The 17,544-nt window shown below is 43.4% G+C and overlaps 1 protein-coding gene across 1 annotated transcript in view; it reads right to left on the bottom strand.

The window, feature by feature from the left end:
* Window positions 1-12,921, bottom strand: part of PLPP3 (phospholipid phosphatase 3) — a 78,823-nt gene extending 65,902 nt beyond the window's left edge. The window contains exon 1 of the mRNA XM_036257398.1: window positions 12,299-12,921. Within this exon, the coding sequence (XP_036113291.1) occupies window positions 12,299-12,437 (139 nt within the window). The 5' untranslated portion in view covers window positions 12,438-12,921. The remainder of the gene's footprint in view (window positions 1-12,298) is intronic.
* Between the last annotated feature and the right edge of the window lie 4,623 nt (window positions 12,922-17,544).

The raw sequence follows: 17,544 nt of genomic DNA, 5'->3' as shown, positions 1-17,544 counted from the left end.
TAACCCGGTGAGAGGTACACAGCTATCTCTGGATACATGTTAATAACTGTCACTACTTATGCTGGAGTCCAAACACCAGCCCCAACACACATTAGCCATGTGAACACAGGAAAATCATTTACCTCTCTGAGTTGCAAAACCAGGCTATGGACATCTTGTTTCTTCTGTTATTGAAAAGATTAAGTGAGGCATCATCTAAAGCTCCTAACAATAAAGGTGAGCGCCTTTTCCTTGCACCTTTGGGGTTTAATTTTTCATGCACTCTTAAGTGCAATGTACAGCGTGATGCTCCACCTAATTCTTAAAGGTTTGTACTCGTGCCTCATATTCTTTCACGTCTCCAAGCTTCCAACACGTGAGTCTAAAATATACATGGTAATTTAATTTCTGAGATGATAATTATGTACACAGAGGGGGAGGTGTGAATAATTAACCTTATCAGAAACTACAGTTCTAGTGCATGGTCTTAAAAATCTTGTAAATATGCCCTGACCGGGTGGCTCAGTTGGTTGGAGCGTTGTCTCGTGCACCAAAAGGTGAAGGGTTTGATTCTGGTCAGGGCGCATACCTAGTTTTGGGTTTGATCCCCAGTTGGGGGCCGTATGGAGGCAACCAATCGATGTTTCTCTCCCCCATCTCTCTCTACCCCTTCCTCTCTTTCTGAGATTCAATGGAAATATATCCTCGGGTGAGGATTTTAAAAAAAACAACAACAAAATCACCCTGGCTGGTTTGGCTTAGCGGTTAGAGCGTCGGCCCGCGGACCGGAGAGTCCAGGTTCGGTTCCCGCTAAGGGCACGTTCCTTGGTTGCAGTTTGTCCCTGGCCCTGTTTGGGGTCGTGTAGGTGGCAGCCACTTGATGTGTCCCTCTCACATCGATGTTTCTCTCTGTCTTCCTCCCTCTCTCCCTCCTGCTCTATCTAAAGATAAATGCAAAAAAAAAAGTCTTCGGGTGAGGATAAAAACAAAAAACAAACACATAAAAAAACTTTTAAAACAGATCCTCAGAATATATGGGTTTTAATACTAATATTTGTCCTTTCAACTGTTTTCAAGGAACTCTGAAGATCCAAGGCTGCTACTGAGCACGTGAGTGGGTCTGGCTGACCGCCCAGCACCTACCCCTGTCGGCTCACTCATCTGCAATCCAGTGACAGAGCTAAACTGATGAAAAACTTTGATTCTTTGTGAAAAATCCCCTAAGAACAAAGCAACACTATAGTGGATACATGAATATGTTAATTCTGGTCTTTAGTAAAATTGTTGTATTTTTTCCTCACATGTTTTAATTAATCTTAGCATGTTTCTAAGATGGTTGCAGCCACTATGGAAAATACTTTGGCAGTACCTTAAAAAGTTAAACATAGAGTTACTATCGGACCCAGCAATTCTACACCTCAGGATATATACCCAAGAGAATTGAAAACAGATGTCCACACAAACATCTATTCCTGAATGTTTCTAGCAGCACTATGCGTAATAGCCAAAAAAGGAAATAAACCAGATGTCCACTGACTGATAAATGTATAAACTAAATGTGGTATGTCCATACAATGGAATATTATTTGGCAATAAAAGTAAATGTGGTACTGATACATGCTGAACATACACAGTACGAGATGAATAAACCTTAAAAACATGATGCTTAGTGCAAGAAGCCAGTCACACAAAAAAACACGGTATGATTCCGCTGAGACATGAAACTTCTAGAATAGGCAAATCCGTAGAAACAGAAAGTTGATTAGTGGCTGCCACAGGATGGGGAGATGAGGGTAGATCGAGAGTGAATAATATGAGTACAGGTTTCTTATTGGAATGATGGAAATGTTCTAATATTGATAGTGGTGATGGCGGCCCAACTCTGAGAATACACTACCAGCCTGTAAACTGTATGCTTTAAATAGATGAATTGTATGGTATGATGAATTATATCTCAACGGAACTGTTTTAAAAATACCATTACTAACCAAGAAAAACCGTCTCTATAACCCAAGAGGATTTCTAACAGTTCATTTATTTTAAGGGGCATTTGAGAAATTTAAAAAGATAACTGACAGCCTCATCTTTCTAATAAGGCTATGAACATGAAGAAGCGTTTGCTAACCCTACAGTATGGATTTTCTAAGTCTATCAACATGTTTGTGGAGGGAGCAGCAGCCCCACAGCTCAGAAGTTCCCAGCCAGGAGATCAGGAGCCACCTGTAAGCCTTCTTGCCCATCCCTCCCTTCTCGCTCCTCAATGCCTTCGCTTCACCTCTCACCTGCTTCCCAACTGGTCTCCCTTCTCACGTTTTTTTTTTGTTTTTTTTCATGAATATGTTCATCTAAACGTTGTCTATAAAACTTCTGTATTTTGCTCTTACATATTTTAACTAACCTTAAGTTACTTCTAAAATGGTGCAGCCACTGTGGAAAAACAGTTTGGCAGTTCCTCAAAAAGCTGAACATGGAGCTAACCCTATGACCCAGCAATTCCACTCCTCACTCTATATTGTGTTTAGTTTCTATATTAAATTTTCCATAATAAAAGAAAAACGAAAACAAAAATAAAACTTTATTTGCTCGGCTGGTCCTCCAGAATAAAGTTCAAGTTCCTTAGCTGCCTGCCATTTACAGTCTGCCTTTATAATTTGGCTCCAACCTCTTTCTCCAGCCTCATCTCCCGGCTCAGCTTTGCCCCACTCAGTGCAAATCCGCCATACCTACACGCCCACCACTCGCCCTTCCCAGGTGTGTTTCCACGTCTCAGCACTGCTTTCCCTGGGCTGCAATACCCTCTGCCCTTCATGGCTTGTAAGCTATTATTTCTCTTGCAAAATCCAGGTCTATGCCCTTAAACAAACTTCATCACACTTCATCAAGTTGCTCTACCCTTTCCTTACCACTACAAAGTCAGCAGCACTGTGTGTGTGTAAAATCGTGCAAAAGTTTCCCATTTACTAGCCTGGGAATTCTTAAAGGGCATGGAACCCCCTGGATCTAGCATATAGAAAGTGGTCAAGAGATATATGCAAAAGATGTACACTTGAAAAGACAGATACAACACAGACTTAATTAAATAGACTCTCTAGAAATTATATGATTGATACCGCAAACTAATTTGGGGGCCAGAGAGAAAGAAACCATCAATGAGAACGGCTTCCTTCGTGTCAATATAATCATGTGTATTATATGTTTTAGGGACACATAAACAGGAACCAAAGCACAGTGCTTATTATGACAAGGCGCTCATACTGATTTGCATTTCTCTACAGAACTCTCTAGGCATATAATTTTGTTAATTTGTGACAAACCTCAAAAACACACTTACCACCAATACTCTGATTGCAATATATACTTTCAAAGCACATAGAAATCACCAAGTTCCTTTCAAAAGTTTCCAACTGGGTCTTATGTGTGTTACTTAGTTTGGATTGTTTTAAATTTGGGGATTTTAATGCAGATCGTAATTTAGAATTTAATCTGGACCTAAGGGAAGAATAGTTTCACGAGGATGTTCGAGAACCTGATGAGGAATTCTTCAGAATGACCTCCAATTCATGCATGACCTTGAGAAAATTATTGAATCTGAGACTCAGTTTCCTCCTCAGTCAAATTAGAATAACTTCTCCCTTGAGAAGTGGGCAAGCTTTTGAAAAGCAAGAACTTCAAAAGCATGGGTTCTCTTTCTTCTCTCCCCACACACATCATTTGAAAAAGATGGCGCCTAGTCAAGCTCCCATCAATCAGAGCTCGCTTTGGTAATTAACACCTCCTAAAGGTGTGCCAGTTTGAAGAAAAGTAATAGATCAGAAATAGCCCAGTCCTTCAAATTTGCCCCATGTATCTCTGGCCTCACTCAACTATCACCCACAGATCTGGATCAAAAGTTAAACCTGTTTGCCTTGTTCCTCTTTCAATTGACACAGACAAGAGAAAGACGAGGCCATAGGTCTCTGGACAGCTCTGCCTCATAAATGGTATCACATTTCAGACTGACAAGTAAACACCAGAAAAGCAAAAGGGTAGGAAGCCAAGACCTTGGTTGTAGGTCCTGCTCTTGCACTGAGGCTGGACGTTAATGACTAAGCAACCCAGGCCTCAGGTCCCCATGTGTGAAGGCAGGGCACTCAGTAGGACTCCATACCAGGGACGCCGGCAGCTACCCCGTGTTGAGTGTGTACGCACCACGCTCTGCACCAGGCGTATCCTCACAACTTCACCTGCACACGCTATCCCCTTACAATCGAGAAGACTGAGGCCTCAGAGACACTCAGTAACTTGCCTAAGCTTATGTAGCTAAAAACAGTAAGCAAACTTCCATCTGTCTGACTCAAGCCTGGGCTTTGCCCCTCAGACCTCCCAACCGTCCCCTGTTCAGAGAGGCCTGTTTTTGTGACTGAGATTAAAATAAAAAATGACCTCGGTGTTGTTAATAATGGCATTTCCAAGGTACTTGCAAATCCCATGAATCTCAGCAATGAGGACTTGCTCTGAGGCTATTTTCTTTATTATGTCCAGAGATGCTCATTCAGTACACTCTAGGCTATTTTGCAATTATTAACGTAAAACACTTCCGCCTCCACTGCCCTGAAGGATCTTTGAGGTAAGGCTCCTATCTGGGTCCTCTGTTGAGCCCTACAGACCATATTGAACATATTCAGACTCAATAAAGTTGAAATAAATGAAATAGAAAATAGTCTTCTTTGCAGTAATTGCATTAAAAAGTGGGCAACAAGTTAAGCTGACAAGAGCTCTGGTGAGGACATGGTAGCTGGGTGCCCTTGTGCAAGTTACTTAACCTCTCTGAGCTGCAGCTGACTCATCTATATAAGGGATCCGATATCTGTACCACATGGTTAGCATGAGTAATACATATGACAACCAAAACAGTTACTCCTTCTTCAACAAATAAGCGGAGTGCCCTGGAGAACAAGCATTTTGATCATTTTCAATCACAGCTGTTTTATTTAGTTGGGTATTTCCCTGGGCTGTCGAAAGATACAGAGAAGAGCTGAAGCTGAAACAGACCATTTGCCCAAATCCCCTCCCACCCTTCTAAGGTGTACTGTCCTTTTAGGAGGATAAGGCTATCTTCCTCTCAAAGGAGGCGGATGTAGCCCCCAAGGCTGTTGAGGTTCCTACACTATAACTTTCCCAGACCACAGAACTGCCACTGCTCTTTCTTCAGCAAATGGGAAACATTTGTGTTCCTGCTGCCTGGTTTCTGCTCAGGATCCTCCTCACGATTTCTCCTCGTATATTTCAGGCAACTCTGCTGCCAAAAAAATGAAAGAGAATGCCATAGGACCATGGAGGAGGGAGGGCACTGGGAGGGAAGGGAAATTGCTACTATGACTATGAACACTATTAGCAGCATGGTACCTGAAGATGATACCGTGCTTTTGAACTTTTCAAAGGCCTTGCAGATCCATGACCTCATCTGAGTGTCCTCACACACGGGTGTCACTAGGTTTGCGTGTTTCTTTTGCAGATCAGGAAACTGAAGCATGGGACGGTTAAACTCTTTTTGCCCACGGCACACCTACCTCAGCTCTAGGGCGAGATGCAAACCCATCTGTGCGTGAGTCCAAAGCTTGTATTGTGTCTACAATACTTTGCCAAGCTCACTTTGATCTTGAAAGGCTCTGTTGGGGGGATCTGATTTATTCCATTCACTTTTTACTCATACACAAACTTCAGTATCTCAAAAGAAAATATTTATAGAGTTAACACCTCATTTATCCAAAGTGGTCAGTTAGCTGGCAACTTCGACTCCGTAGAACTCACTTCGGAACCCAGAAATAAAAACAAATCCCAGTCCTGGCTGGTTTGGCTCAGCGGTTGGAGCATTGACCCACGAACCAAAGCGTCTCGGGTTCAATTCCAGTCAAGGGCAGGTACTTCGGTTTCGGTTGGGTCCCCAGGCCTGGTCGGGGTCGTGCAGGAGGCAACCAGCTGATGTGTCTCTCTCACACTGCTGTGTCTCCCTCTCTCTCCCTCTCACTCTGTCTGAAAATAAATGGAAAAATATCCTCAGGTGAGGATTTAAAAAAAACAAACAAAAAAACAAATCCCAGCCTCTCAGCAATCAGAAGACACCACCAAGTCCTGGCACTAAAAATCACAGGAGACCTCAGGGTGGCATCCAGAGGTAATTTTTTCTTTTGAAAGAACTGTAACAAGCTTCATTGTCTTCTCTGAGTAAGACAGGTACACTGGTCACAAATGGGGGGGAAATGTACAATCTAACAATGTGGAAAATGACAGAACATTCAGTGCAGGGACAAAAAACCCTCTACATAAGTCAACTGCCCTTAAGACATCAGCTGTTAAACAGCATAATAGTTCTCAAACTGGCCTGGCAAGAATCACCAGAAGCTTTGATAAACTACAGAATCCCAGGCACTGGCCCAAAGTCTACCGAATTTGACTCTCCCAGGAAGGGGTCTGAGAATCTGTATTTCACACGAGATGGGTCTCCTTATTGGGTAAATGTGTGTATATGACCTAGTAAGTACCCCCAAAATAGATTCTTACTCCTCAAATAATGTGTACTGGATTGAACTGACACACCATGAAGGGTTTCTCTGTAAATATAACTGCCTACACAGGAAAGGAGTCTTTGACTATGGTCCCCTTAGCATCATCCTGTGACCAACTGGGCCTGCCAGCCCAGACAACTGCACAGGAAGGGGCAGGAAAGAGTCTGAAATAGACAGGAAAGCAAAAGCTAAAAGGGGAAAAGGCCACCTACTCTGGGTTTAGCAGTCCGCCCACCAACCCCCGTGGATAGGTTAAATAATGTATGTATGTATTTATATGAGAGAGTTAGGGAAGAAGAAGCAAAGAAAAAGACTAGTCATTCTGGACAATGAGAAAATAGGAAAGTCAGAGGGGCTTACGTACTAAATGAAGGGTCCCTGCTTTATTTCCATCCATGCAGGACGCCCAGGTAGGTCGTTCACCAGCTGATGAATGAAAATCTGTTTCTATATTCTGTGGCTCACATGGTAGATTCAATTATCAAAACCTACTGAGTTATTAAAAACACATACTTACGTGAATATAATAACAGCAACGGAAAGAAAGAAAGTCACGGTGTTTACTTGTTTGCTGGGGATGACTATAACTTTCAGGGAGCCCTGGAAGGGCACATCCAGCCAAGGAAAAAGCTACCCAGTTTCTCAGCACGCTGGATTAACTCGAGCACAGTGCTTACTATCTCTCCTGAATGCACACCAACAAAAGCAAATTGTCCGCACCAGTTCTTTGGTACAAAAGGTAACAAATAATTACAAGAGAAGTAATGACTGGGTTTCTACCTCACAATACCTACCAGCACAGACCCCCTAAAATTGTTAGAGCTAGAGAGGGTCTGAGAGATGACTTAGTCCCTTCCTTTTGCTGCAATGATAAAGAAACAAAGACTCAGAAACGTCAAGTGAATTTCCCAAAGCCACACAGCACGCAGAGGCAGTACAAGGCCAGAAATCATTTTTCTAGGCTCACTGTTGTGAGGACTCAACAACAACAGAAGATTCAACGAAGAGCTAAACAGGCGGCATGCGTGAGGTAGAGGGTAAAAAATGCTGAGTGTCACTGCTCTCTTCTTGAAATCGGTCACAGAATGTTGCACAGCAACCTTACACATTAGACATAATCTCACCTAACCAGCCATTATACCAATGGAGAAAAACCTGAGATCCACAGAAAGCCTACTTATCCACAACTACAAAACTAGATGCCTGGAAGCTGAAGTTTCTGCCTCCAAATCTCCCATTCTCTTCACTACGCAACACTGCCTCCCTCTCACTATTAAAAGGGAATAGTTTAATAACACATGATGATTTTATGTATCCCATATATGCAGCCAGTGCTAGAGTTAAATTTCAACCAGTTAATTGCAAATTGAGAAGTGCCCAAAAACATTCTGGAGCCAATAAACTATATAGCAGGGTGACTGACTATCCAAATTCAACATTTCTACCTGTTTAAACCTCTTTTCCTTTGCCTCATGACACTCCACCCATTGACTTTGTTTTCTGGTGGGGAATGGAACAGGATTCGGGACCTCCAGACCAACCTGACCATCAGCTAACCTACCTCCTGGTATCAAAAGCCAAATGAAGAACAGTCTTTCTGAACAAAAGTTCTTTCTCTAAAGAGGATTATATGGTGCCTTGGCCGAGTGGCTCAGTTGGTTAGAGTGTCATCCCCATAAGCCAAGGTTGCAGGTTTGATTCCCAGTCAGGGCACATACAAGAATCAACCAATGAATGTATAAATAAGTGAAACAAATCTCTCAATTTCTCTCTCTCCCTCCCTCTCCATTCAAATAAATAAATAAATAATTTCAAGAATCTGCCTTAAAAAAAAAAAAAAGACAATTAGATGGTAATCTAGGACCCAAGAATTCTGCTAACATTTAGATCAACAATGAATGGAAAGCATCTGTCCTCAACATAGTGGGCAAATATGCCATTCTGCTATTTGTGGTGAATGGTTTATGGTCTTCACTATAACATCATTACTGAGAATTTATTTCATGGTCTCATCTACCAATGTGACACAATATATGAAGACAATCACAAAACCTCACCCAGGGCTCCATATTATGAATCCTTTGTTTTTGTCTAAGTCTTGAGATATGACAAAATAAGTTTCATATCCAATATTTCTTCTGATCCTCATAGCAGCGTAGTTAGTGGCTGTGATGAGCACCGTTATGCAGATGAGCTAACCGATCTCAGAGGATAACCGAACAGGGTCTCAGGAGAAATAGCTGCACCTGTTGAAAACTGTCCACCCAGCAAAGCACGTGGGTTGGAAGAAGGAACTCAATACATATCTAGGGAGGGGAACAGGGAAGAGGGAAGGTAGGCCACAGAGGTAGAAGAAGCTCAACGTGGACTTACCACATCTCTGCATTCTGCTGCAGCCATGTACTGTGTTGTGTTCTCTTTTCGGAACCATTGTCTCATAGGGTAAAAGTTGCCCTCAAAATCTGGGAATCGCTTAGTACTAGAACTATCCCTAAATCACACCACCACCAGGAAGCAACAAGGCCACACCACTGACCAGAAGAGCTTAAGTGTCTTTATCCATCTGCTTACGTGCAGATGGGGCACTAGGGAATGTGGAGAGGCAGGATTTTCTGCAAACTGAGCTTCAGGATTTTCTGATGAGAAATCTGAGTTTCAGGATTCTTCAGATAGGCCAGGAAAGGGGGATGGACTCCAGTCATGCTCATTGAGAATTAGGGATCAATGCAAATCAGCTTCAGTATGAATCTCAGTCCTTCCCTTCTCTGACACTTGGTTTTCTCATCTATAAAGTGGGGATAATCTCTTCATGAGGGTTTCAGTGAAGAGTACATAGGAGGCACAGAAAACAGGGGGCATATGTATTATTAAATGGCAAGGAAAACAAAATCATCAGAAAAACTACCATGCAAAAATTCATAACTGAATTTCTAAAAGCAATTAGTTGGTGAAGGCGAAAATAGTTGTTCAATGGGAGGTCAACTCCCACGGGAGCTCACTGACACCAGAATCTCTTGGTCTTCAAATAAGAGTGGACTTTTGTTTTTTCACCAAGAATGATACATTCCAAAAAGGTATGTGGAACAAGTTAAACTGCTTGTATATTTCCACTTACAAAACACATGAGCTTTTATTTTTTCCAGATACAAGATGAAGCTTGCTATATATTCCTGTGAGAGAATACACAGAAAACTATGTCTCTCTTTTTAATATATTAGTACCCCGTAATGCAGACCATATGATCAATAAACTACATTAAAATTAAATCATATTGACAGTCTTAGGCAAAAAAACGAAGCAAGTAGAAGCAATTATTTTTTTTGGAATGTGTTGTGTGGAATATTAAAATCACATGTTGTGTTATTAATTTTCTTTTGGAAGCCAAATAAGAGTTCTCTTGCACAAATTTCTCTAGTAAATATTTATCTTACAGTTTTTCCCATTAAAGTTGCTAGAGGCATTAAATTAGTGGTATTGTAATTAGGCCTATGCATAGGGTTGGCATTGATAATAAGTCACTTTGAAAATGACAGCTGACATAGCGTTAATGGCAAGGCACATACATAAAATGGATATCTACGTGTGTCTTATAATAAAATACAAGGTCCTGTTATCAATACTTTTTTAAGGTAAATAAACTCACTGATTCAAATGAGCCAACAGTGAGTAAAGATAATAAACAACTAGGTTTAGGGTATTAGCTTTTGGGAGGGACGCAGAGAGTTGGGGCAGATGAAACATACACCTTCCATGCGCAACAGAGCAGCTTGGGGTTTGTGTCCCTGCCTGCAATATAGCTGATAGGAGTGTCTTTTCACAAATTCCTTCACACTCTCTTTTAATAATACTACACCATCTCTTGGGACTGGAGGAGAGCAATGAGGCTATACAAAGGCTGTCAAGGGGTTCTCGCTGGGCTTTCCTAATCACCAAGTAAGAGGTAGAAGGGTACACTGCACCGGCTGGCAAGGAAGAGCTCACCCTCTACTACCAACCACACAGCCAGTAAACACTGGGAGCTCCAGGCAAGTTTACAGCAAACAGCAAACAGCTTCAATGTGTTTAGCGCTTCCAGATTCTCCCCCACCACCAGGAAGGGTCTTTTAATAATTCAACAGCTTGGCAGAGAAAGTACTAATCTCTCCACTGTGCATGATAATAAGCCAGCCGCGTTCAGGAAGGTAGGCCCCCCAGTGACAATTCCTTTACATAGCATCTTAATATTGAATTTCCATGAAGAGGTGGGAATGGGATTTGCAGTCATCTTTCCTCCTTTGCACAGAGCACAGTTTTTCCCTAAACTCTCTTTCTCTGTATTTAGAGGAGGCTATTCTTATTTTTATTTTTAAACTCTTTTACTATTAAACTCCGTGACTCTCAGAATTTACTATGGACAGGCAAGCCATGGACCAATGGACCTCAGTAAGGATTCTGCTACAAAAGTCATCAACACAGGTAATGTAAATCCAGCCCCAGAAGTCTCTGGTTTGCACAATCTGCCTGGACAAATCCATTTCAAAGGGGACTTAAGTCTCAGTGTAGGAATTCTATTTTAAGGGAACTGAATCGGGAACACAGATGTTCCTCAGTTAGCAGAGTTGGCAGAAGAGCTTCTGGACCAAATCCGAGTTCATGCAGGAAGGGGCCTTGGAGAGCATCTAGTTCAACCCACTCACTCAACTGATGAGGAAACTGAGGCCAAGGTAGTATTTAGGTGGCACACCCAACTAGTGGCAGAGTGGCAGTGTTCTGATGACAAGTCCTGTGCGTTTTCCATTACACATGATTCGCTTAAAAAAAAAAAAAAACTACGCTGACTTCAACCTTGGAACTCCTGTAGATTCGTGTCAATAGCTTTTTACCTCCCCGCACGGAGTTCATAAACCCTTGCTGTTCCACTCCGATTCCTTTCCCTCCCACAGCCCTTCCAACTAGTTCGATAAACAGACGTGGACTATAGCCACAACCTTCTGGGGTGCGTTAATTGTGGTCCCAAAACTTGACCACAGCTTGCTTTCCCCGTGCCTCAGTTTCCTCATCGGTGAAATGGGGGTCCTCGCGCGAACTGCCCCGAGTCAGGGAGAGGGCTGGCTAAAATGACCACCTGGCACACAGTAGGCGCCTAAGAAGTGATAGCAGAATGGGTACCCCGCAGCAAGACGCTAGAGAGCACCTCCAAACCCCGGGGGGCGCTGAGGAGGGGAGCGCGCGCACAGGCGGGCTGGCAGGTCTGGCGGGGCCCGGGCAGCAGCGGCGGAAGGGGTTGGATGTTTACATACAGTCAGGGGAAGGCAGCTCGGCTCCAGGCAGGAGCCCGGCGCTCGGGCAGATCCATCTTACTTGGATGGAGGGCAAGAAGTTATGTGCTGGCTCTCGATCATGGTTCAACTAACTCCCCCCATTCTAAAAGGAGGAACCCCATCTTCCAAGGGATTCCACCTGGGCTCCCGAATGGAGACCGCCTGTAAGGAGCGGGTCTACAGCTGCCCGCGAAAGCCCAAGCACACCTAAACCTTCACGCGCAGGCCAGGAAGTCGGTGGGATCCGGCAGGGCGCGGGGCAGGGGGCCGGAAGGGGAGCGAAGGCTCCCCGAGAGGCTGCGGGGGCCTCCCGGGGCTGACAGCGCGGCGGTGCTCGGAGACTCGGCCGGCCGGCGGCCCCGCGCCAGCGAGGAAGTGCCGAGCCCCGCGCAGGCACCCGGCCGGGCTGGGACCCGCGCCGAGCCCGAGGGGCCGCGGGGCAAGGGGGCCAAAGGACAGCGGGGCTGGGCTCACCCATAAAGAGGCAAAAGAGGTCGAGGCAGATGAGCAGCGCCCGCTTGCTGCCGCCCTTCCGCGGGTTGTTGTTGAGCGCCGGGCTGCCGCCGTTCTTGCTCTCCGGGACGATCGCCTTGTCGTACTTGTAGTTTTGCATGGCGCTGGCTGCGGCGCGAGCCTCCCGCCCCGCGAAGACGCCCGCAACGGCAGCCACACAGCCGGGCGCGGGGTCGCTTCCTGGCCGAGGCTGCTCGGGAGAGCGGCGGCTCGGCCCGGGCTGGGGCGCGGCGGCGCGAGTGCGGCTTCGCTGCCTGCTTCCGACGCAGACGGCGGCGTTTTCTTCTCCCCCCGGGGGCCTCTGCTCTCTTTCCTCTCTCAACCCCAAATCGTTCGAAAGTCCGAGGGGAAGAGAGCCAAATCCCGAGCAGAAGCCTTTGCAGAGCGGCGCTGCTCGGGGCGCGCTGGGCTGGCGTGTGTCCGTGAGCGCGAGCGAGCGAGTGGGCAGCGCGGGCGCTCGGCCACCTTCCTCCGCAGCTGGTGACTTAATGAATGGGAGCTGCGCAGAGCCCAGCCACTGCGGAGCGCCTGCCCCGGCTCCAACTTTTCCTCTGCCGCCGCCGCCGCGGCTGCTGTTGTGAACGCCTCGGGTTTGTTTTCTGCACTTTTATTTCACGAGGTCCTTTAAAAAGAGAGAGGGAACGAGAGGGACCTCCTCACTTGGCTCTGAAGGGATTCAGAAAGTACAGCCCCTTCCTTAAGCTGCCTAAGACGTAGGATAATTAAGGCCACATTTTCCCCCACCCCCTTCAAAAAAAAAATTCTAAAACGAAAAGTTACTCTCAAACCAGAGAATCAGGGAGCCCCTAGCGTTCAGAAACATCAGATTGTCACAAAAAGAAAAGAAAAGAAATAAAAGAAATATATATATATGTAAATTTTAAAGCAAACATTTTCTTGCTGACCTTGGGTCAGGCAAAAGTTAAGGCTGTATAGCTAAAATGCACTTCTCACAAATGTAAGGCTCACAAGTCTTTTTCCCTCCAAGACTTTTTAAAATTTGAATCTCATTATCCTGAGAGTATTCAAGGAAAACTACCTTAGGCTTTTGGACGATCCTAACACCCAGCACTGTATACTGTGCTAGAGATTCCGAAGACAGTAACATGAAAAAGACTACAGGACTCTGGAGCTAGCTCCCGTGGATTTGATTCCTGGCTGTGGCTCTGTGCCTCGGTTTCCCCACATGTACACTTGAATGATAACTCTTTTTCCCCAAATAGTGTAATTGTGGAGATTTAATTAGTTAATCCACCTAGAAGAATGCCAGGTACATAGGAAGTGCTATATGGGTTCCATGAGTTTTATTCTTGTTTCTGGGGTGAAGGAGTCTCAAGCCCCTGTGCTAGGTCAGCTGGCCTCAGTCTGCCTGTACCACTGTGAGGGTATGGGTGGAAGTCGGGCTGGGGGTGGGGGGAGCCCCTGCCAGCAGCAGCAGTACTCACTGGAGGTATCATCTTTAGTTGGAGCTGGGGACAATCTAATGCTTTGCCTCAGAACTCTCATATTATTTTTTAAATTATTTAATGTGACTTAATCACTTAATATTTCTTTCAGATAAACATTCCCAGGGCAAGGGACTTCCCTTATATTTTTCTATAGTGCCTAGCAAAGCTCTAAGCACACAGTGAGCAATAAATGAATATTTCTTCTAGATGTCCCTTTTTATGCATCCTGTACCTTTTTAATACATTTGCATTGACTTGTTATGGGGTTCCATAACCCTCTATCCAGTCTATCAGACTTGTGCCCTTTATTTTATTTTATTGATTTTTTAGAGAGAGGGAGGGAGAGAGAGAGAAACATTGATGTGAGAGCTAAACATCTAACCGCTGCCTCCTGCACGCCCCCTCTACTTACCAAGGATTGAGCCTGAAACCCGAACCAGCAACCTTTCAGTGCATGAGATGATGCCTAACCAACTAAGCCACACTGACTACTTGCTCTTTCTCAAACAGTCTTTTGACACTCCACACCCTTGCCCTTCTACTCCCTCTGCCTACAGTGCACATCCATCCCTTCTCTAGCTCCCAAAATGCTCTCTTGCTTTAGGGTCCTCTGATAGGTCACCTTCTTTGTGACCCCTTTCTTGACCTTAGACAGAATTAACTTCACCTTCGACACGTTGTTTATAACACTCTGGTAGCACTTATCACTGTCTGATTTGCTGTTATTAGCCTAGTCCACTCTGTAAGTTATCAACTTCACAGCATCTCCCCAGTGTTTGGCACACAGCTTAGTGGCTGCTGTATTAAGCTCAAGTCCAGACTGGATAACAATAAATGGGGTTGACAAAGAAAGGCAAAATTGTTGCCTTCTGGAAGCAAGAGTAAATGAATCTCCAAGACAATGCTGAAGCTGGGGCACAGTATATAAGAAGAAAAAAAAAATAAAAAAATGTAGCAGTAAGTAAAAGCCAGGGTAACTAACAGAACAGATTCCTTAGATAGCTTTTCAGTGAGAAATAAATACCTTTTCTTGAAATGTTAAAGTAGCAGAAACAATACAAGGCCTATTTCACCATCATTGACATTGTAAAAGGAATTCAGGGATTCCGGTGTCTCTCCCTTGACCATGCAGCCCTCTTTGAAATTATAGTCATCCTTCAAGTTCTAAGTCGCCAAACGGTATCTATGGAATTTCAACTTAAAAGTACTAGCCTTCTTGAAACTACAGCCCACTCTGATCTTTTCCTTCTTGATTTCAGGAAGTCCTTGGGCATCTCTGCCACTCAGAAGGCCACTGATAACCCACTGTATACCACTACTCTGCTTTATTATTTGAATTTCATAGATAACTCCCTTCACCTTAACTGTGAAATGACTTTTCTTAATTTAGGAATAAACATGTTTAAAAGTCAGACTTTTACTGAAATTAAATGGCATCATAACTCAGCAATCATTGTTGGTCTCTTTAAAGTTACAGGGTGAGATTGTTAACTTCAGCCGGCACTAGATTGAATATTCTAGAACCCATTTTGCTTCAAGGTTCTCTGGACTAAACTCAGATCATTATTAAGAAGAATAAAAATCAGTTATTCCAGGGGCGAAGGAAAAGGAAAATCAATGGACGTTCAAATGAGAGTTTTATATTTCCATTTACAAGGATCTGTGGGCCTTTTTTTTTTTCATAACAAAAAGATCATAGTGTTAATTGATGCATGTAGCTATATGCAAACAAGTATATTTGAATGACTCTTCAAGGGAACAGAACACTACAGAGACTCATTAAACTGGACTTGAACAAGTAATAAATACAGTGTCAATATCATTCTTTAGATAATAGGAAATAAAACAGCCTACCAGATATATAAATGTGAAGGCCTCTTTGCTTTTAACCCTAAAACTGAACAATCTAACTAGCAAGTAAAATGCCACAGAACAAACTTGATAGTTTAGAAATGTGTCATTTCTAAGTAATTAAGTAATTAAAATTCCCAGTAAATGTAGCTTACCTAAATTCACACCTAAAATGACACCCAGATCACTCAGCTAGTCTGTATAAAAACTACTGCACAGCGAGGTAAATGCCTTTTTAAGATTAACTTATTATGTGTGGCAACAACAGCCCATCATTCTTAAATAACTGACACCTCCCAAGAGACATAAATGGCCTTCATTTCTAAGATCTCCTATTACCTCATAATTTTATTTCTCTCTTTTTAACCCCTACCATTCAATAATTAATCATTTTTAAATTTTTTTTTCAAAAAGGCATGAATTGGCTCTGGAAATATTTAAGGGAGAGATAACTAAGTCCCCTTTACGTAAAGGTGCATAGTCCAAAGGTCAGAGCCCAAATTTCCCAAGCCATTGAAATTCACTTAAGAAGACAGATGAGTTTGGGCTACTAAGCACCCATTTATCCAGGTTCTTTAAAATCTCTGGTTTTACATTTACATTCCACCTCTGGTTTTTACTACATAAGAGTTGCTGGCTAGCTGCTGTTGTTGGACTGTATATCCGAGGTGCTCCGGAGGACTACTGGAGGCCTCCACGGTTAACACTCCTGATAAAAGGCAGGCGGAGCAGAGGATCTTGACTATCTTAGATCTGCTGTTTGACTTGAGGCAAGCCACACAACTTCCCAGAATCTCAGCTTCCTTGACTTTTAAACGGGGCTGACATTTTTCTCTGGTTCTGGGAACTATAACATCCAAAATGAAATACGTAATACATTTGAAAATAGCTGGTACACAACAAGCAGTTGACAAATGTGACTTAAATGTTAATATTTTGAATGAGCACTTTGTTTCTCAATACACCTAATTTAGTATGTGTGCTACAGAGGCACACAAGACACCTAACTTATTCAAAGTGTTTATCAACTACTAACTCTCCATACTCCACATAACTCTGACCATTTAATTTTATTCATCCTTCACTGAATGCAATAACACCTTCAGTATCTCTATTCCTGTCTTTTTTTATTTTATTTTAATTCTGACCCGAGGATATTTTTATATTTATCTTCAGAGTGGAAGGGGGAAGAGAGAGAGAGAGAGAGAAACATCAATGTGAGAGAGACATATCAGTTGCTTGCCACTCACATGGCCCCAGAGACCAGGGACAAACCACAACCGAGGTACGTGCCCTTGGCCAGAATCAAACCTGGGGCTCCCTAGTCCGCAGGCCAAAGCTCTAATCGCTAAGCCAAACCAGCCAGGGCTATTTCTGTCTCCTTTTAAATGTGCAATTTCTTGAGATTTCTGAAGGTAGTGAATAAAACATACTTTATTTTTTGGACAACTTAGTTACATTCTATTTTCTTTAGGATTGTTTGTGAAACTCAAGAAAAGCCATTTGCTTCAACTAATCATCTTGGGCAAGTGAGAGCACTTTCATTTTAAAGGCACTTTCACCCCTATTATTTTATGTATCCTTAAAACTCACTGAAGTAGGTGGGGTTGCTATTATCAGCCCATTTCATAGATGAGAAAACGGAGGCAAGCCCATCAAACTGGCTAAAACTGGTTTCCCTCATAGGTGAAATGGAAATGATTCTAACATTAGTTCACTCAGTATAAAATAGATCCCTTTACAATTTATAAAAAATTTACATAGTATAAAATAGATCCCTTTACAATTTATAAAGAATTTGCATTCATTGCCCTGGCCGGTTTGGTTCAGCGGTTAGAGCGTTGGCCTGCGGTCCCGAGAGACCCGGGTTCGGTTCCCGCTAAGGGCACGTACCTCGGTTGCAGTTTG

The sequence above is a fragment of the Molossus molossus genome, unplaced genomic scaffold (genome assembly GCF_014108415.1).
Source record: "Molossus molossus isolate mMolMol1 unplaced genomic scaffold, mMolMol1.p scaffold_m16_p_12, whole genome shotgun sequence".
Classification (NCBI taxonomy): Eukaryota; Metazoa; Chordata; class Mammalia; order Chiroptera; family Molossidae; genus Molossus; species Molossus molossus.
This window is presented reverse-complemented; position numbering and strand designations above follow the sequence as displayed.